This window comes from Oncorhynchus mykiss, chromosome 15 (genome assembly GCF_013265735.2).
Source record: "Oncorhynchus mykiss isolate Arlee chromosome 15, USDA_OmykA_1.1, whole genome shotgun sequence".
In the NCBI taxonomy this organism is placed as follows: domain Eukaryota; kingdom Metazoa; phylum Chordata; class Actinopteri; order Salmoniformes; family Salmonidae; genus Oncorhynchus; species Oncorhynchus mykiss.
Window position 1 is genome coordinate 44,869,392 of NC_048579.1, and position 21,902 is coordinate 44,891,293.

General features: G+C 42.6%; 1 protein-coding gene across 1 annotated transcript in view; it reads right to left on the minus strand.

Annotated features, from left to right (window-relative positions):
• Positions 1-20,309, minus strand: part of klf5l (Kruppel-like factor 5 like) — a 24,764-nt gene extending 4,455 nt beyond the window's left edge. The window contains exons 1-3 of the mRNA XM_021563320.2: positions 19,998-20,309; positions 10,548-11,469; positions 10,198-10,257 (exon numbers count right to left, since the gene is read on the minus strand). Of these exons, the coding sequence (XP_021418995.1) occupies positions 10,198-10,257; positions 10,548-11,469; positions 19,998-20,135 (1,120 nt within the window). The 5' untranslated portion in view covers positions 20,136-20,309. The remainder of the gene's footprint in view (positions 1-10,197; positions 10,258-10,547; positions 11,470-19,997) is intronic.
• Positions 20,310-21,902: the final 1,593 nt, after the last annotated feature.

Sequence of the window (21,902 nt, forward strand, 5' to 3'; positions counted from 1 at the left end):
AATAGAAATATATCACCTATTGGAAAGACACCACAAAAAAATCGAAGTAAACTTCAATGCTATTTGCCTCTAAACAGACAGTCTGCCACCATGTACTATCTGACCACTGTGACTGATAGAAAACTGAGGAAAACATTGACTAGGTACAGACTCAGTGAGCACAGTCTGGCAATAGAGACCGGTCGTCACAGACACACCTGGCTGTGCTCACTCTGCTCCAGGGGGAGAGGTAGAGACAGAGCTGCATTTCCTATTACACTGTGACAAATACTCAGACCTAAGAGAATATTTCTTTCCCAAAATTATAATTCAATACAAAGAATTTGAAACTATAAAAAATCTAATATTTATTGGGTGAAGAGCCAAAATGTGCAGTTTTGGCAGCCAAATATGTGTCCTCCTGCCACAACCTGAGGGACAGCCAGTGAAAAGTGCAAAGTAATGTCGATAATATTTCCCATCTTGTTTTGTTTTGTCTTTCATTCCATATCATGTGTCTTCTCAGTCATGTTGACACTGGTCTACTACTATTGCTTTAATGTATTGTTGTTCTCATTAATGTAGTTGTTGTTAATGATAATCCCATGTCCACTACTGTCACGCCCTGGCCTTAGTTATCTTTGTTTTCTTTATTATTTTGGTTAGGTCAGGGTGTGACATGGGGGATTTATGTGCTTTGTCTGGTGTAGGGGTTTTGTATGTTTATGGGGTGTTTTCTAGTCAAGGTGTTTATGTAAGTCTATGGTTGCCTAGATTGGTTCTCAATTAGAGGCAGGTGTTTATCGTTGACTCTGATTGGGAACCAGATTTAGGCAGCCATGTTCTTTGGGTATTTTGTGGGTGATTGTTTCCTGTGTCTGTGTTTGTGCCACACGGGACTGTTTCGTTGCCAGTTCACGTTGTTATTTTCTATTTGTGTTCATGTTCAGTTTTCCCTATTAAAACATGGACACCTACCACGCTGCGTATTGGTCCGATCCTTGTTTCACCTCTTCAGAGGAAGAGGAGGAAATCTGCCGTGACAACACCTACTATTATTATTGCTGTTGGTCCCACCATTTATTTATATATAAATATATATATTTTATATATAAATCTATATTTTTATTTTTTGATATGTATACTTTGACAATGTAAGTAATAATGAACTTGCCATGTCAATAAAGTCAAATTGAATAGAGAGAGAGAGAGCAGAATATCCTGTACAGTCATTTTGAGAAAGAGATGAGCGATGTAGACTATTCTTCATTTCCCTATTTTCCTTTTATTTCACAACTGTGTTGGCAGTGATGTCTTCAACAGGGTGTGGTGAACACACTGTACACACACACATCAGTGGGCATGTTAAAGCAGGTACATCTCCTACCAACATCTGGCTATTCACTCAGAGAGTATTATATGGGTTCAGCGTAAACTCATGTTGAATGGATACTAAATGTCAGCTTTGATAAGATTGTGATGTTGACACACGGGAAAATGTTTCCCCAAGGGGACAGAAAGAGAAACAGCCTGAAAGGACACAAAACTGTAGCCCTAGAATACCTTTCTAAATAAGACTCCAAAGCAGTGCATGGATGGCTAGAGCAACGATCAACTTAATAAAAACACATTTTCTATTGACTATTTTAAGGGCCTTTTAAGTGACAAATAAAGTAAGGATTTCATCCCCCCTTGAGACGGGGAATAGCAGCTTTGTTTTGTGCAACAGGGAGGGGCAATTGAATGCAAGCTTCACACCAAAAAAAAAATGAAGGTAAAATGTAAATTGTTAACATTTCTAGCCTGTCGATCTATGGGTAACAGAGTTGATGTTTTATGCTCGACCCGTTCAGTTTTACACAACAAAACACCAGAAAATGACCCAAAAGAACCAGCTCGGCTGCTTTTACACTGTGATTTGACTATTAGATGTTCAATGTTTCTTTTGAAACAAATGTTTTAAAAGGTGCAGTTTCACCATATTAAAACAGTTCAGTTCACTGAACAGGGTGGACCTTAAAATCTTGTGAGGTGAAAACATGCTCTTCTCCCGTGAGGTGAAAGCATGCTCTTCTCCCGTGAGGTGAAAGCATGCTCTTCTCCCGTGAGGTGAAAACATGCTCTTCTCCCGTGAGGTGAAAACATGCTCTTCTCCCGTGAGGTGAAAACATGCTCTTCTCCCGTGAGGTGAAAACATGCTCTTCTCCCGTGAGGTGAAAACATGCTCTTCTCCCGTGAGGTGAAAACATGCTCTTCTCCCGTGAGGTGAAAACATGCTCTTCTCCCGTGAGGTGAAAACATGCTCTTCTCCCGTGAGGTGAAAACATGCTCTTCTCCTGTGAGGTGAAAACATGCTCTTCTCCCGTGAGGTGAAAACATGCTCTTCTCCCGTGAGGTGAAAGCATGCTCTTCTCCCGTGAGGTGAAAACATGCTCTTCTCCCGTGAGGTGAAAACATGCTCTTCTCCCGTGAGGTGAAAGCATGCTCTTCTCCCGTGAGGTGAAAACATGCTCTTCTCCCGTGAGGTGAAAACATGCTCTTCTCCCATGAGGTGAAAACATGCTCTTCTCCCGTGAGGTGAAAACATGCTCTTCTAATGTGAGGTGAAAACATGCCCTTCTCCTGTGAGGTGAAAGCATGCTCTTCTCCCGTGAGGTGAAAACATGCTCTTCTCCCGTGAGGTGAAAACATGCTCTTCTCCTGTGAGGTGAAAACATGCTCTTCTCCCGTGAGGTGAAAGCATGCTCTTCTCCCGTGAGGTGAAAGCATGCTCTTCTCCCGTGAGGTGAAAACATGCTCTTCTCCCGTGAGGTGAAAGCATGCTCTTCTCCCGTGAGGTGAAAGCATGCTCTTCTCCCGTGAGGTGAAAACATGCTCTTCTCCCGTGAGGTGAAAACATGCTCTTCTCCCGTGAGGTGAAAACATGCTCTTCTAATGTGAGGTGAAAACATGCCCTTCTCCTGTGAGGTGAAAACATGCTCTTCTCCTGTGAGGTGAAAACATGCTCTTCTCCTGTGGGGTGAAAACATGCTCTTCTCCTGTGAGGTGAAAACATGCTCTTCTAATGTGAGGTGAAAACATGCTCTTCTCCCGTGAGGTGAAAACATGCTCTTCTAATGTGAGGTGAAAACATGCTCTTCTCCTGTGAGGTGAAAACATGCTCTTCTAATGTGAGGTGAAAACATGCTCTTCTCCTCACATGAGAAAAGGTGGTGTTAACATAACTTAAGCTCAACTTGCAAAAACAGCCATTTCAACTACACATTTCACATGTTTTTGTTGTTGTAAGGGAGGATGCCCTGAGTACTGATTAGATAGAGAGTATTACTCATTAAAAACAGCTAATTGACAATCACTACTGAAGCAGGGGCCCAGAGGGTCATGGGGGAATTGGGTGAGAGGGGCCAGGGGTGGAGGGTAAGGTGTTTTGGGGAGTGTATTTGAGTTCAGTCTAGCTCTGCTCTCATCTCTGGATCAAAAGCATTGCCTCTCCATCCTTGCCATTATTATGTAAATAATATAATGAGATAGCCCTGCACATACAGGCCCACAGATCAAACATGTTGCCTGCTTCCCAAATCGCACACTATTCCCTATTTAGTGTAGTACTTTTAAAAAGGGCCCATAGGGCTCAAAAGTATTGCACTATATAGGGAATATGGTGCCATTTGAAATGCACACGTTGTCTGATTTGATCCCTAAACAAGCTAACAGAGGGTCAAGTGCAATTGGTTGTTCTCCAAAACACAGGTTAGGGCTATGATACTGTGAATGTTGCTGAGGCCTAGATAAGGGAGCTGTTTAACTGACAGCATCACAATAATACACTTCAGCTATTTGGTCAGGTGGCAGTTGTGCAACGGTTGAGTTTTTATCAGCCTAACATTGCCACATACACATGCACGCGTTTCAAATGCACGTACGTAGAACACATACTCGCGCGCGCGCACACACACAAGCACACTCTTCTCTCCTGAAGGGCCATTGTCTGTTTTATGATGGTGCCTACAGGGTTTTACTGAAAGACAGCAAACAGTCCCAACTCTCTGTGAAACCCATAAACCATCCACAGGACATCCTTTGTGAGCCTCACAGCTTTATAAACTGTTTCTGTTTGTTAAGAGGGCAGGGGGTCTCATCAGCAACATACAGTCATTCGTAAAGTATTTAGGCCCCTTGACTTTTTCCACATTTTGTTATGTTACAGCCTTATTCTAACATGGATTAAATTGTTTATTTCCCCCTCATCAATCTACACACAATATCCCATAACAACAAAGCAAAAACAGGTTTAATTAAAATGTACATAAAAAAAAACTGAAATATCACAATTCCATAAGTATTCAGACCATTTACTCAGTACTTTGCTGAAGCACCTTTGGAAGTATTTACAGCCTCAAGTCTTCTTGACGCTATAAGCTTGGCACACCTGTATTTGGGGAGTTTCTCCCATTCTTCTCTGCAGATCCTCTCAAGCTCTGTCAGGTTGGATGGCGAGCGTCGCTGCACAGCTATTTTCAGGTCTCTCCAGAGATGTTCGATTGGCCATCGGCCCAAACTGCCAGGACACCAACCCTCCAAGATCCCCCCCCTCCCCACACAAAAATCGAATAAAAAAAGACTCCTCTCCCTTCATTCCCCATCCCCAACCCACTATCCCCCAATGCACCAATAACCAACAAAATGATCAAAAGAGAAAAACGAAGAAGAACAAACAGAAAAAAACTATCAAAAACAAAAGACATCAAGGAATCAATCAACTGTATACGTTTGACTGCATGTGAGGCACTACAGTGCCTTGCGAAAGTATTCGGCCCCCTTGAGCTTTGCGACCTTTTGCCAAATTTCAGGCTTCAAACATAAAGATATAAAACTGTATTTTTTTGTGAAGAATCAACAACAAGTGGGACACAATCATGAAGTGGAACGACATTTATTGGATATTTCAAACTTTTTTAACAAATCAAAAACTGAAAAATTGGGCGTGCAAAATTATTCAGCCCCCTTAAGTTAATACTTTGTAGCGCCACCTTTTGCTGCGATTACAGGTGTAAGTCGCTTGGGGTATGTCTCTATCAGTTTTGCACATCGAGAGACTGACATTTTTTCCCATTCCTCCTTGCAAAACAGCTCGAGCTCAGTGAGGTTGGATGGAGAGCATTTGTGAACAGCAGTTTTCAGTTCTTTCCACAGATTCTCGATTGGATTCAGGTCTGGACTTTGACTTGGCCATTCTAACACCTGGATATGTTTATTTTTGAACCATTCCATTGTAGATTTTGCTTTATGTTTTGGATCATTGTTTTATTGGAAGACAAATCTCCGTCCCAGTCTCAGGTCTTTTGCAGACTCCATCAGGTTTTCTTCCAGAATGGTCCTGTATTTGGCTCCATCCATCTTCCCATCAATTTTAACCATCTTCCCTGTCCCTGCTGAAGAAAAGCAGGCCCAAACCATGATGCTGCCACCACCATGTTTGACAGTGGGGATGGTGTGTTCAGCTGTGTTGCTGTTACGCCAAACATAACGTTTTGCATTGTTGCCAAAAAGTTCAATTTTGGTTTCATCTGACCAGAGCACCTTCTTCCACATGTTTGGTGTGTCTCCCAGGTGGCTTGTGGCAAACTTTAAACAACACTTTTTATGGATATCTTTAAGAAATGGCTTTCTTCTTGCCACTCTTCCATAAAGGCCAGATTTGTGCAATATACGACTGATTGTTGTCCTATGGACAGAGTCTCCCACCTCAGCTGTAGATCTCTGCAGTTCATCCAGAGTGATCATGGGCCTCTTGGCTGCATCTCTGATCAGTCTTCTCCTTGTATGAGCTGAAAGTTTAGAGGGACGGCCAGGTCTTGGTAGATTTGGAGTGGTCTGATACTCCTTCCATTTCAATATTATCGCTTGCACAGTGCTCCTTAGGATGTTTAAAGCTTGGGAAATCTTTTTGTATCCAAATCCGGCTTTAAACTTCTTCACAACAGTATCTCGGACCTGCCTGGTGTGTTCCTTGTTCTTCATGATGCTCTCTGCGCTTTTAACGGACCTCTGAGACTATCACAGTGCAGGTGCATTTATACGGAGACTTGATTACACACAGGTGGATTGTATTTATCATCATTAGTCATTTAGGTCAACATTGGATCATTCAGAGATCCTCACTGAACTTCTGGAGAGAGTTTGCTGCACTGAAAGTAAAGGGGCTGAATAATTTTGCACGCCCAATTTTTCAGTTTTTTTTTCAGTGTCCCACTTGTTGTTGATTCTTCACAAAAAAATACAGTTTTATATCTTTATGTTTGAAGCCTGAAATGTGACAAAAGGTCGCAAAGTTCAAGGGGGCCGAATACTTTCGCAAGGCACTGTATTTACATGTGTGTCCGTGTGTGTGCTTGAATGTGTGTTTTTTTCTCATTTTGTCTGTCATAGTTTAAGTGTACCTAAGATGAAAATTACAGGCCTCTCTCATCTTTTTAAGTGGGAGAACTTGCACAATTGGTGGCTGACTAAATACTTTTTTGCCCCACTGTAATTGCATGTGTACACGCGTACAAGCACCTGCGCGGCATCAGCCTCAGGCAAACAGGCACTGGATGTAACAGCGTTGCCCCTCCTGGTCATTCAAACTGACTTTTTATTTGGTTTATTTTGACTTTATTTTTGACTTTTATCTTTGACCTTCTGGCCACTCTACCATAAAGGCCTGATTGGTGGAGTACTGCAGAGATGGTTGTCCTTCTGGAAGGTTCTTCCATCTCCACAGAGGAACTCTGGAGCTCTGTCAGAGTGATCATCGGGTTCTTGGTCACCTCCCAGACCAAGGCCCTTCTCCCCCCATTGCTCACCTCTAGGAAAAGTCTTGGTGGTTCCAAACTTCTTCAACTGAAGAATGATGGAGGCCACTGTGTTCTTGGGGACCTTCGATGCTGCAGACATTTTTTGTACCCTTCCCCAGATCTGTGCCTCGACACAATCCTGTCTCTGAGCTCTACGGACAATTCCTTCGACCTCATGGCTTGGTTTTTGCTCTGACATGCACTGCCAACTGTGGGACCTTATATAGACAGGTGTGTGCCTTTCCAAATCATGTCCAATCAATTGTTGTTGTTTTTTTACACATTTGCAAAAATGTCATTATGGGGTATTGTGTGTAGATGGATGAGGAACATGTTTTATTTCCTCCATTTTAGAATAAGGCTGTAACGTAATACATTGTAGAGAAAGGAAATGGGTCTGAATACTTCCCAATGCGCTGTAGTACTGTAGGCTACTCGGCTCAGACACACCAATACCATTTGCTTGCCAAGAGTACTTACACCTCTGAACATGATTTGCAAACTGAGAGCGCACTTATTTTTACACAAAAATGGGTCTTTCCATTTGATTTCAATCCATTTTTGACCTCCCCCCTATTGATTTGAACAAAACTTTTTATACATATTTGCCCATACTAAAAGTGGTCAGGAAGTAACTTTTTGGACTTGAATGCCAAAACGTTTAGGAGTTAGAGGTCCTCAAAGTTGACCCATTTTGTATTTCCATGTCTTCTTGACTGGAAAAGATAAACGGTAGAGTGGATACCATTTAAAAGCTTACAAACAGGGTTGTCAAACTTTTTTATAATTTCTTTAAAAAATGCCCGAGTCGGGTTCGAATCAAGCCCACTGCCCTTTGACTCATGGAGGAACGTCTACTTTTGATGCATTCATTCCACGTGGTTGAAACAGAAACAGTTCAAAGGTTAACAGTTTTATTCCCAGTGCTTAAGGTTAGGGCTATGGTTTGGGGAAGGCTTACAACGAAACAATAAAAAACGACGTGCCTGAGTATCATCAGTATTCATCATAGCATTCTTAGTGCTTGCTAGAGCATTGGGAACTTCCTGAGCTCAGTGGTCTAGGCAGCGCGCTCCGCCTCTCATCCTCATGAGTGCTGGGAGATCTAGTGACCAGCCTGAGCCTAAATTAGGCCCACAAGTTAATTACATTTATTTTAAATGTTTTCAAGACTTAAAAAAAGAATAGTCTAATAATTTACTCGTCAAAGAAAAGGGTAAGCTCAACAAGATAGTTTTTGTATAGGCTCAAATGCATAAACATCTTGACAGCTTTACAAAATAAAATATTAACACAACACAATACAGGCTTACAATCCACACCAAAGACCAGAGCTATATCGACAAATCACCCATAGCCTAACTATAAAACGTGGGTCAGCATCCACACTGGAGGAAGGTTTATCATTCTACAGTAGGCCTACATCTGTCAATCAACTGATGGCCCAAATCTGCTCATCAACTCAGCCACGGAAACACATTATTATGGGTTTTCACACCTTTCATTGTGTGACAATGGACATGCTAACGGATAACCTACAGAATGTTCCCTATTGGAATAGAATAGAATGCAATAACAATATAATATAATATTGCAACCATCGATAGCACTAGATTATCATCAGCTGATCTCTCCTGAAACAGACAACGTGTGCATCTCAAATGGGCTGCAATCTGAGGCTGGTAACTCTAACGAACTTCTCCTCTGCAGCAGAGGTAACTCTGGGTTTTCCTTTCCTGTGGCGGTCCTCATGAGAGCCAGTTTCATCATAGCGCTTGATGGTTTTTGCGACTGTACTTGAAGAAACTTTCTTTCAATATTCCTGATTGGCTGACCTTCATGTCTTAAAATAATGATGGACTGTCGTTTCTCTGTGCTTATTTGAGCTGTTCTTGGCATATTATGGACATGGTCTTTTACCGAATAGGGCTATCTTCTGTACACCGCCCCTACCTTGTCACAACACAACTGATTGGCTAAAACGCATTAAGAAGGAAAGGAAGTCCACAAATTGACTTGAAACAAGGCACTCCTGTTAATTGAAATGCATTCCAGGTGACTACCTCACGAAGCTGGTTGAGAGAATGCCAAGAGTGTGCAAAGGGTGGCTACTTTGAAGAATCTCAAATATAAAATATAGTTTGATTTGTTTAACTGTTTTTTGGTTACTACATGATTCCATATGTGTTCTTTTATAGTTTTGATGTCTTCACTATTATTCCACAGTACAATGTTGAAAATAGTACAAATAAAGAAAAAACCTGTAATGATTAGGTGTGTCCAAACTGTTGACTGGTACTGTATATGATGGTTGTATAGACAGCATGGACAGTATATGAACAGAAAAGGTGTGTACAGCAGTAGTTATATAGGACAGGCCTTGACTAGAATACAGTAGATACTTGTGAAGTGGGTAAATGCAGCAGAAAATATCTCAGAGACAAAAGAGACATCTGTACATGGTGAACAGCCAGGTTTGTCACAGTCACACACACACACACACACACACACGCACGCACACATACATACATACATACATACACAATAGGCCATATTTGAAAAGAAAATATTTACAAAAGAAGAGGCCACATGGCTAAGTATCTAGTATCTAGACTTAGTAGTTCCCAAGACGTGTGAGCGACCTGGAGCCGCATGTATCAGGAGACTCAGAGAGGGAGGGCTGATTTAGGATAGACCTGCCATACAGCCCCAGGTCTATCATTGACTGGTTGGATGACTGAGAGTGAAATCAGATTGTAGGCTACTCAGAGCTTGGATACGTTCTATCATGGCATCCAACAGATTCTACTGTATCTTCATTCTGTTCTGTCGCTCATCCTCTGAATGAGTAATCCCTAAAATTGTCAGCCAGAGGTGTCCATTTACAGAAGTGACTACATCGAAACTGCTTCTCTCTCTTCGTTATCCCAGCTCCCTCTCTCTTCGTTATCCCAGCTCCCTCCCACCTTTTCTCCCTCCTCCCTGCTCCTCCCCTCTTTTCTCTGAATAGGGAGTGAAAAGCAGGAGGAACAGGTTTTGGCCCAGTCAACCACAACTGTGTTTTCTCCCTCCCTCCATTCCTCTCTGTTTCTCTGGGCTGGGGGAAACCTGCTGTGGCTTGTACGGGCATGCATTAGCACAATAAGAAAACATCTGTTAAGAAAGTTTAGGAACACCCTTTCTCTCTCTCTTTCTCTTTCTCCCATCTGTCTCTCTTCTTTCCTCCGTCCGTAGTGCCTCCATGTTTTTGCTTTGGTCTCAAGCCTTTAACATAACCAATAGAGTCTCATGATGCCCTCCTTATTCAGTACTGTACATGTGCGTATGTCTGTGTCTGTGTTTCTATTGGTGTAAGTGTATAGAGGAAGTTACTCTTTCTTACCGGTGTGTGTCCTTTGGTGTGCTTTCAAGTGAGAGCTCTTTGTGTAAACCTTGGTGCAGCCTACAAAGGGAAAAGAGATGTTCGTATCACTGCACTGACCATGGAGCAGTATTCAACATTGACCTCTACGGTATTTAATTTCACCATGTCTCGGTAAGCAAACTAACAGAATCATGAACCTCATCTCCTGTATCTGTGACCATACACGGTTTAGTCTTTAGCACATTAGCCTTTTGCAAAGTATCTCTTTCAATGACCAAAAGGGCACTTTGGGAGCATTTATACATTCATTCATTCATTCTTCCAGTATCCCCCTTTCCTTTCCATCCATCCAGTATCAGGGGGCTCACCTGGGAAGTCACAGAAGTGGATCCGTCTCTTCTCCAGCTCTGGGTTGTTCCGTCGGTTGTACCTGGGTCCCGTCAGCACCCCCTGTCCATGGGCCATGAGCATGGAGTGGTGGGACATCTGGGTGACCTTCAATCCCAGCCTCGTGGAGGCCTGGTAGGGGGGAGGAGGGGTGAGCAGCTCTGCCTGGTTCTCAGGACTACCCGGCTGGGAGTTGGGGGGTGAGGGAGGTAGGCTGTGGGGCTGGGACTGGGGCGATGCGGTGGTGTGGTGGTGGTAGAAATGCTCCGGCATCGCAAACGACGAGTCACCACCGCCGTGACCCACCGTCGTCAAGGAGACGCTGTTCAGGTTTATCATGGTTCTACCGTTGCTGGCTCCGCCGGTCCCTGGTTGGCTGCTGTGGGAGAGGGTCATTGTGAGGTCAGCTCCACTGACAGGAACAGGCATCTGGTAGACCTGTGGTTTCTGGGGGCCAATGTACAGCTCTGTGTGTGTGTCTGAAACTGGGTGGCCACCGGCAGCCATGTCGGGTTTGATAAACATGGTGTTGACGGTCTGGGGCATGCTGAAGACAGACGTGAAGTCAGGCAAGGTCTGGATGGTCTGTATGGAGCAGGGCACTGGCACATCCACACCCGGCTCTGTCTTGATGTGTTGGAGTAGGTGATTTTGGTGGGCCTGGTGGTGCTGCTGGTTAGGCTTGTTGGGCCGGTACAGGCCAGTGCGGAGGTGGGTGGTGTTGGGGAGGATGAGGTTGATGTTGACGCTGTATGGGGCCGTGTTGGGCTTCTCCTCTGAGAAGTACTCGTCCACCAACGAGGCGCTCTCTCTGCGGTTCTTCTTGTCGGTGGGGGCCATGGAGGGAGGGATGAGGGGGCTGCCTGGGGTCTGGGAGAGGTATTTTTCCATCTCCAACCGGATCTAGAGAGAGAGAAGGAAGAGCGAGTGAGTCGTGTTTCAATACAGAGCCAAAGTTGAAAAGGTAGGCACTCGTGCATCTAGGATGAGTCTCTTGTTGGGGTACAAATTCACGTTTTCATTAAATTCCTTTAAAAACCCTCTGAGCTAAACCCGTAGTTGCTCTTTATTGATTCTGTCACTATGTGGGATTGTGTTGGTATAAAGGTGGAAGTGACATGGCGGAGGGGGTATCTGTCTCTAATGTTTCTGTCTGTCTGGGTGAGAGACGCCAGGAGAACTGGAGGTACCAGGACTCTCTTCCTCCCAGCATCCAACCTCTCTCCCTTCCTTCCTCCCCCTTCCATTCCTCACAGGGAACGATGGAGTGAAAGATACATGGGAAGACTGCCTTAAATGTGTGCTGCCACAAGGTAACTTAAAAGGGAAAACATTTAAAAGTAGACACAATGCATGGCGTTTGTCCTTTAGCGCGGAAAAGCCACCAGAAACAATTGCGCTCTAACTACTAGAGTGACTACTAGAGAGTGACTACTAGAGTGACTGTTGAGGCCCGGCCCTGTCTGTTTTTTCATGTTTTTCTCTTTCATTTATCATCTCTCTCTCTTCTCACCCCCCCCCCCCCCCCCCCCCCCCCTATGAAATCTGAAATGATCTATCCATGGCTTACTTAGCCTTCTGCCAGCCCTACAGGACATGTCTGTGCAGGGTGCAGTGCTAGCTAAGTAAACAGACAAAACAAAGGTGAGGGCATGAGAAAGAAGGAGCGAACACAAACACTACACTGCCTCCGCTGGCAATTATAAATAGAACAGAGAGAACAAATTTGATTCTACCAGAGATGTCATGGGACAGCTAGATCATTTCAGATTACAGAGGGAGAGGGAGCGAGAGAAGAAAGAGATGATAGATGAAAGAGAAAAACCTGAAAGTTCTCCAAACCAAACCATCAGCCCAGATGATTGACTAGCTTTTCATTTAGATACTATGTTGTACCTAAGGGCTTGTTAAAATGAATCCCAAGAAGCAAAAAGAGGACTTATTAAGCTAGTACTATTTTACTAGGAAAGTTACAAATGAATACCAGCTAAATAAAGAACTGTAGCCTAAATCAAATGTGCTGGAACTCAAACACACCACTGTTGGTTCTATGAGTTACTGAGGCCAAACACTGGAGCACAAAGAGCCAATCCAAGGCAAAGCCCAGCCAATTGGTTGTGTACAAATGATTCAATGAGCTGTTGATATATTGAGGCTCTATCCAGCTGTACATAATGGCTAACCCAACAGCAGGTACAATGAAGGGGAGAGGACATTTCATCAGGCCTATTATACCTCCACAGCTATTTGAAGTGCCAGCTATGTCAACACTGGCTGCATTATATATTTCCCAATCTCTTCCCTAGCAACCCCAGTGTTGATGTGTTTTTATACACAAACTCTTGAAGGGCTATCGCTTTATGGGCACTTCAACCTGTGTGTGAGTTGTGTGTCTGTGTGTGCGTGTGTGTGCCTCCAGAATATAATGGGCCATTTATCACTAGTGAACCCCACCGTCTCTATCTCAAGCACCTCTGCCCCACAGCCCCTTCTGACATCAGTGCAATCTGACCAGGGAGAGAAACTGAAATGTAAAACCAAGTATTTAACTGGAAAATGGCTTCTTTCTATGTCTATTGAGAGCTCCTCCTGTTTGAAGCTGCTCCTTTTCAGGACAGGGCACAAACAGGTCTTGTGTTTTTCGGGTGCTGGCAGGCAGGCTAACCCAGCGCCCTTGGCAGTGTCCCCCCTCTGGCCTGAGCACAGGGGGTTGATGGCGCCTTAATTTGGGAGGACGGGCTCGTGGTATTGACTGGAGCGGAATCAGTGGAATGATATTAAATACAGTAAAACACAGGACTCTCTTCCTCTTCCTCCTGTTTGATGCCATTCCATTTGCTCTGTTCCAGCCATTATTATGAGCCATCCTCCCCTCAGCAGCCTCCACTTGGCCTGAGTGCCCTGGATCCTGTTCATTAGGCAACAAATGGAAGAAAACATACTGATATAGGGAGAGACTACAATGAGAAACGTTCATTTTCTGTTGCAAAACTTTTTCTGCTGTGTGTTTAAATGAACACCACCCTGGTTCCTCTCCTTCTACCCTTAACCCTCTCGCCACCTCTCCCCCCTCCCCCTCGTTCCCCCTCTTCTGTCCATCCTCTTTGTATCAGAAGAAGAATGGAGTACCACTAAACCCTGGCCCAAGACTGAGTCTGTTAATGATTGTAGACCAGACAACTGCTACATGCCAAAGCCCAGATAACAGAGAAGAGGAGGGAAGAGAAGAAAAGAGCCAACTTCTTATCAGCTCTTTTCTGGGTTATGGGGTAGAGTCAGGGTCCACGTCCCAAATGGCACCCTATTCCCTACGTAGTACAGGGCCCATAGGGCTGGTCAAAAGTAGTGCACTATGTAGGGAATACAGGGTGCCATTTGGGATGCACCCAGGGGGGTTTTCACACTTAAGGTCCATGACCATGACTGTGATTTTGAGTTCAGATATTTAGTTTAGATATTAAACTAAAGTCAAAATACCAGCCAAGTCAATACTGTGCAATGAAAGATGACTAATGTCACATTTCATACCAAGTCACCGAGGTTAACTATCAGTAACTATAGCAACTATGCTGTCCAACAATACGATAATGCAATAAAAATGCCTTTCAGACCATTGTTAGCCGTGCAGATCTATCTGCAACTAATATCCAAATCAGCATCCAACAACACCACTCAAGAGTTCCTTGTGGCCAATAGACTATCCTCCTCCTTACCTGCTCAGAAGTCAGGGGTCAGGATATCCCACAGACAAATGGTCCTGTCTCCTCAATAATGATCCTTTATTAAAGGGAAATACCTGAAATGTGTCTTCCGCATTTGACCCAACCCATCTGAATCAGAGAGGTGCAGAGGGCTGCCTTAATCAACATCCACAGTGCCTGGGGAACAGTGGGTTAGGAAATGGTGTGTATGTTTCCTGGGATCATCTCCATAAACGATCACTGATAGCCATGGGAGGGAGGGAGGGAGGGAGGGAGGGAGGGAGGGAGGGAGGGAGGGAGGGAGGGAGGGAGAGAGAGAGAGAGAGAGAGAGAGCGAGAGAGAGAACCTTTGATACCGAAATTATGTTTTATGGCTACTGGCATGATGATAAGATGTGTTGTTTTGGCTTTTTTAGGACTGTCACTTTGAGGACAGTCAGTCATCTTGGTTTGTGAAAAATAATGTAGTGTCATATGAATATTGTTGAGGTTTCAAGGACACAGTCCTGGCGCATGTTTTGTGTTTTCCCTAGGGCACAAAAACAAAATGTGTACCCAGAGGGCACCCCAGGATCGAGTTTGGGAAACCCAGACTTAGACTGCTGACCAGTAGTGTAAAGTACTTAAGTAAAAATACTTTAAAGTACTACTTTTATGGGGTACCTGTACTTTATTTTACTATTTTTGAGCACTTTTACTTCACTACATTTCTAAAGAAAATAATATATTTTTTACTCCATACATTTTTCCTGACACCAAAAGTACTCATTACATTTTGAATGTTTAGCAGGACCAGAAAATGGTCTAATTTAAGCACTTATCAAGAGAACATCCCTGGTTATCCCTACTGCCTCTGATCTGGCAGACTCACTAAACATAAAACGCTTCATTTTGAAATGATGTCTGAGTGTGCCCCTGGCTATCCGTAACAAAAACAATATGGTTTGCTTAATATAAGCCATTTGAAATGACTTATACTTTTGACTTTTGATACTTAAGTATATTTTTTACAATTACATTTACTTTTTGATACTGAACTATGCTTAAAACCAAAAACGTTTATAGACTTTTACCCGAGTAATATTTATATTAAGGTATCTTTACTTTTACTCAAGTATAGCAATTGGGTCGTTTTTCAACCACTGCTGTTGACTGGTGGTGACATAGAGTCTGGTCAAAGAAAGTCAAAGGGCTGTGACTTGTTTAGACTGGCCATGGAGTATGAGTATTGAGACATATAGGAAACCACTGTGACTGGTAATGACCATGTGTAGTCTGGCCACAGACTTTGACTGGCAGTGTAGCATAGTCTGGCCATTTACAGTCTGTTTATTGACAGGGGATAATAACACAAAAAAAACATACAGAGAGACGAGAGATGAATCAATACACAAGTGAGTGCTTATACTTGTCTACACTGTAAACCTTCATAGAGCCACGAAGGATTCAGTTGGTTTTGGAGAAGGATGCCACAGCAGGCTAGAAACACACAGCATTAAAATCAATCGGTTAACCAAACTACATTTTACGCAAAGAGAATAGCAAGGAGAAAAACTCATCTATAACACAGCAAACAACAGAACACTGAGGAAGCTAAAAGCTTTCAACGAGCATTCAGCGTGGTCATGGTAAAGTCGATGCCCTGCAGTTGGTAGGTAGGTACTGTAAGTCTAACATGTCTAGTATCAAGCATCTAGTGTACTTACTACAGAGAGCTGATCTGTGTCCCACCATGATGATAAGGCACTGGAGCGTACCATTGAATGGCTGTTCGTGGGGAAACACCCCCAGCATCACCCCTGTTGGTGAAACTCCCTGGTGCTTTGTTTACCCACAATACAACTCACCTCTCATCTCAATGAGACAGCACAAATCTCCTGCTCAAAATAAAATGTCCACTTCTCAAGATTCTGACTGATCTAGTCTAAAAGTATGAGATAAAAACACATGCTGGATAGAATATATACAACACACAGATAAACATAAATGTATCTATGAATGAAACAGATTCATTTAAAAAGTAATACACCGTTCCCTCCAAACACTTTTGGTTTCCTTTCACTAGCTAGTGTAGTTATATGGATGTGTGCCAGAGTTGACTGTTGGAGAATGGGGCAGACCTGTAGACCCGATGCAAATGGGCTGTATTGCATTTGCAGTCAAATGGCTAGTCAAACTAAACGCCACTGACTATCTGAAAAATGTCTATAAATTCTGCCTCTAAAGTGACCTGTTTAAGTCTGACTGTGGCCTAAAACAACCTCGGGGAATGAAGAAAGATAGGTCTAAAAAATTCTGCCTAAAAAGTTCCTTAATTCCTCTGTAATTACTATGCAGTTACAGGTAACTACACCGATATATCTACAAATCCCATGTAACTAAATGGCGCCAGTGCAACCAGAGACATTGTAACAGCTACAGAATGTAAACATTCTATAGGACTTTACACAATGAAACTACAGTGCTTCGTTAGATCAGATAAGGTCATTGGAATACCCTTTTGACTTGAGCACATTCAACCACAGTGACTGGAGGTTCACAACAGTAGCCAACTACCGAGAAACATAGGCTCATCCATCAGCCTTTCTCCCCTGGCCTGCAGTTACTTTGCCTAGCTTGCTATTGTATCACCCACCTCCTGCCCCAAGCAGTATAGAGATAGATTAGGGATAAGCGCCCTAGTTTTTTGTTTCGTTTATTTGATCTTTTAAAACAAGGTACACATAAGAATCATTGAGGATAAACACAAGAAAGTTGACAAGTTATTTCTATTGTAATCCTCTTCCATGATAGCGTTTGGTATATGTGGCAGGACAAACCAAATAGAGCAGGGCCCTGTACAGACAGGTCTAGCTGCATACTGCTGTCATGACAGGCATGGCTACACTCTTAAAGATGAAGGCGCTAGTTGGAACCAAATAAGGTTCTTGAGAGCGATGCCATAGGGGAACCATTTTAGGGTCTCTGAAGAACCATGAATTGGATGGTTCTTTGAGGAACCATACAAATATCCCAAACCATAAATAATTCAGCCCTTCAGGACCGGGTTTTAATAGCCCTGCTTTAGGGTTTTAAGCCTTATTGAAATATTTCCCAGGATGCCTTTCGAGTGAATTTTAGCATTACCAGAACCACCCATGACTGTGTTTGCTAGTGACAGAGGAATGGTTGCTGCATTAATTCATGTTTAGTCATGTGGCATTCACCAAGTGAAATCCTAAGTGAATATGTTGTCATTAAAATGAAAAAATCTAAAATTCCAGACAGACATTCCTAGCCCCTCAAAATATGGTTTAATGGCCTAGTTTTACCCTAATACAGTGGCCTGAAACTCGTAGTTTACAGGTCACATCAGGCCTGCAAGTCATATTATGATGGTTTGCTAAGTGATGTGTAAATCCTATTGGAATCCAGACAGAGTAGGGATATCCAACATTTAGATATTTTTTTTAGGACTGCCAGCGTTAGGAAGACTGAGATACGAGACTACCTTAAACATCTAAACTGAAACAACCATTTCAGTAACGGGTACAATGAGTCCACGTAATAGTTTAGAAAAAATATTTGTTATTTATATGTGAGTAGCATAAGATGAATTCATGAATAAATGTACATGCAAAAATATAGATACAAATCTAACAATTCTAAAAACCATCCTGCAACAGAGCATGTTAGGAAAGATGATAATGATGGCCGTGGTTTTGGTTCAACTCTGGTTATTAACACCAACAGTGGGGTTATTTAACCACACAAGAGTCTAAATTTAACCTTTTACAGTGTTCATTTAACACTTGAATCAACACTAGAAGTGTTACACGGAAAAATCCACACTAGTTCTACATAGCTACCTCAATTACCTCGCACATCGACTCGGTACTAGTACTCCCTGTATATAGCCGTGCTATTTGAACTCGTTACTGTTGTTCACTGTGTATCCTCATCTCTATTTCTATTTTAATATTTACCTTTAACTCTGCATTGTTGGAAAAGGACCGGTGAGTAAGGCATTTCTCTGTTAGTCTACACCTGTTGTTTTACGAAGCATGGGACAAATAACCTCTGATTTGATTTCGTTAACGCTGACCAATTAGCTGTGGGCTATGAAAGGGACACATACATTCCAGATCCCTTTAGAGTCCTGAAGAATCATAGATGCCCCTTCAACAACCCCACGCTTAACTCAAAGGTTCTTTATCGGCAAGATTTGTCCAAAGGAACGTTAACAGCTGAGGCAAGAACATTTAAGAAACTTCAGTGCAGGGAAGGCAACATCATTCGACTGCCTTGAAGCATCAATTCCTATACGACACAAAGACATGTCTCTGAGGCAAAAATCGCCCTGTATTTAGTTAATATGAACCCAGTGCCCTGTCCTTTAGGGAATGTGGGCATATATCAGAGAAACTAGCCTAATGACAGTGCCCTCTCTTGTTGATACAGTGGTGCCATGTTAATTACTAATAATGAATAGTAACTTAATCAACTTCATAAGTTCCATTTCAAAAAGTTAAACTATGCTTCTTGAACTTTGATTGCAATATTGTCTGAAATGAAACCGGCCATATTCCTATTAAATCTATCATTAGCCTCAATCCAACCATGAAGAAATGCAGTAAATGACAATCATAACTAGGTTAAACACACCAGGGGCTATATATGATAACATAAATCCACATCAATTAATTGCTGTCAATTCTAAAGTGATCTCCATCAACGGTAAGTGGACACCCTCAGATCCCGTTCAGCGGTTGAGATTCAGCCAGATGTTGCTGGGGAAACACGACACCAGAAGGGGAACTGAACTACCTGCAGGTGGGGGTCGGGATCTGGGGTACACCTCACACACACCCTCTTAAAATCAGCAAGAAGAACATATCATTGCAAGGCAAATTCACAATAAAGAACCCACAATATGATGGGTGAGAATCTACTGAGAACGTGGAGTATGTTGCACTGCATGTGCAAATGCGGACTAATATTAGTAATAATAATATGGACATATGTATAAGAAAAACGTGGCCAAATTAAGGGTATAATTAATCCGTTTGGTCTTGAACCATAAGAAAATATTTTGTCGATGTGTTAAATTATATTATACAGTTTACTTGCACCTTGATCGATCCTGTTTCCCGCAGAGCTAAGTCAAATTATTCACGTTAAACCCTATTCGGTTCTATTGCACACTTCGTTCGTTGTCGATAAAGTGCCAGCTAAATAAATACATATATTTATAAAATAATCTTCAAACGAATGCAACGCAGGAAAAATATGAATTTATAATGAACAGATTGACAAATCTTTAACAGAAAAAAATCGGAATCAATTTGTAGGCCTATTCAACAACATTCGTGCTTGCGTCGAGTAACACTCGTGCTTGCGTCGAGTAACGCCTGGGTAACAATGCCATAGGTTTTCCATAGGCTAACCTTTTTGGAATATGGACAATCCTGTGTATAGAATAGACCTACATGTGCTCTTTCTCCCAAGAACAATTAAAGACGTTATTCACTGTTATGCATGATACGAATAGGTTTATTGTGATTTTAGATATGCGAAGGACACCTGAATGGAACGATTCACTTCTACAGTTTTCGCATTGAGACTATTTCTTGAGTGGGAGTGTCCCACTGTTCAACTGACTACAGAATATGAACCAGGAGAAGGGCGGAACACGGTGGAGCCCCTGGCCGCACCTGGGCTACCTCCACTGGGCTAAGATGTCATTCTCACCGCGGGTTTCACTTCCTCGAACACGGACGAGTCCTCTGCGCCGTCGGCTCCAGACATCCGCACAGGCTTCAGCTGCGTGAAAACAGCCCTCTCATCTGTGTGTGGAGGATTCATGGCCAGTCCTATACTAGTTGCCATAGTTATCTCTCCGATAAAACGTATTCAAATAGCGCTTCCTTTATAAATATGACTTATGTAAAGTACATATAGATTTGACAACTGTTGCGTGATAAGCGCGTCGTTGTCGGGTCCAGGTGCGCGCAGTAATTCCAAATCCCTCACTGGCTCACAGGTCATTTTACCTGCGCTCAAGTAAGCCAAGTGAGACCTGGAAGTCATGATTGACAAAAACATTAGCCAATTCAAGCGAGGGGGTGTCCTCTACCCCAATCACCTGTGCCGTAGGTGTTTTTCACGTGGGTGATGAGGAAACTACATAATGGAGAAGGAGAGAGAAAGGGGGATGATGTTGGAAGAACAAGCATGGTTTTTAGTTCATAAACAGCATATAGCCCAGTTATAACGTAGATATTTCACACACAAGCACACTCACACAAACGCATACACACACGCAGGCACACACGTTTGTGTCCCTGAGGGTTTGTGTGTGTATTTCAGTAGGAAGAGAAAAGGCAGTGAAACCTGAATCATAGTAAATAATGAACTGGCTGCCACAACATATTAATGATCGAAAATAGAAAATATGATCTTAAACAGGACTATAAAATGTCTGCTTCAGGACTCAGATAAATGTAACATAGTTCCTGTGAGAACAGACCCGGTCTTAGAAATGGATAGTGTTTATATTGCGTCATAATAGTGGTAGGTTGGCATTCTTGTGCTTTAGAATAGAACACTGTAATCTAGGACGTGATGTAAATACTGGCACGGTTCTGATATAAACATGATACAAGATGCACACTTTTTTTTTTAAACAATAACCTTTATTTAACTAGGCAAGTCAGTTAAGAACAAATTCTTATTTACAATGACGGCCTACCAGGAACAGTGGGTTAACTGCCTTGTTCAGGGGCAGAACGACAGATTTTTACCTTGTCAACTCGGGGATTAGATCCAGCAACCTTTCAGTTACTGGCCCAACACTCTAACCACTAGGATACCTGCCGCCCGAAGTCTAAGCCAAGACTTGGATTAGACTTGGAATAGAACCAGGGATACATATGGTAAGAAGTTAAGAGTAACTCGGGTAAGAGGCGACTAGTAACGGGAATTCAGTTAACTTTGTTTGGCTGTCACTAGGTAAAGGCATCATCCTACTGTACAGGGAAGTCCTCTATCTACTGCATCTCCAGACAGGTGCATGATTTAATATCAAAATTATAGGTAAATAAGGGTCCACCATGTTCTGTCTGTCTGGGAAACCAATGTCTGTCCAGGTAAATTAATTATGCAAATACCAACTAAGCTACATACACAGCATAATGGCATGTGTTGTACACTGACTACACACCTCATAAAGTAATGTCTATGCATAATAATGTACGGTCATAGTATGTATTGTAGTTTTATCAGGTTACAGCAGCTAAACTCAATGGTGAGCATCTTTCTACATCTTGGAGTTAGACAAAGGTGAAACCAGGTCAACCACTTTAATTGTGTGTGTGTGTGTGCGTGTGTGCATATGTGGATAGTTAGTGGGTGAGCAGATATTGTCATTTTTCATTCATCCATTTGAAAGAAGTGGATGGGGCAGTAGTGTGGGAAAAAGAGAGGAAACCAGACACTGCATTCCACCTCTCTCTCTCTCTCTCTCTCTCTCTCTCTCTATTCATTTCAAAAGTTAAATAAACAATAAAAATGAACAGTAAACATTACACTCACAGAAGTTCCAAAACAATAAAGACATTTCAAATGTCATATTTAAATTTATACAGTGTTGTAACG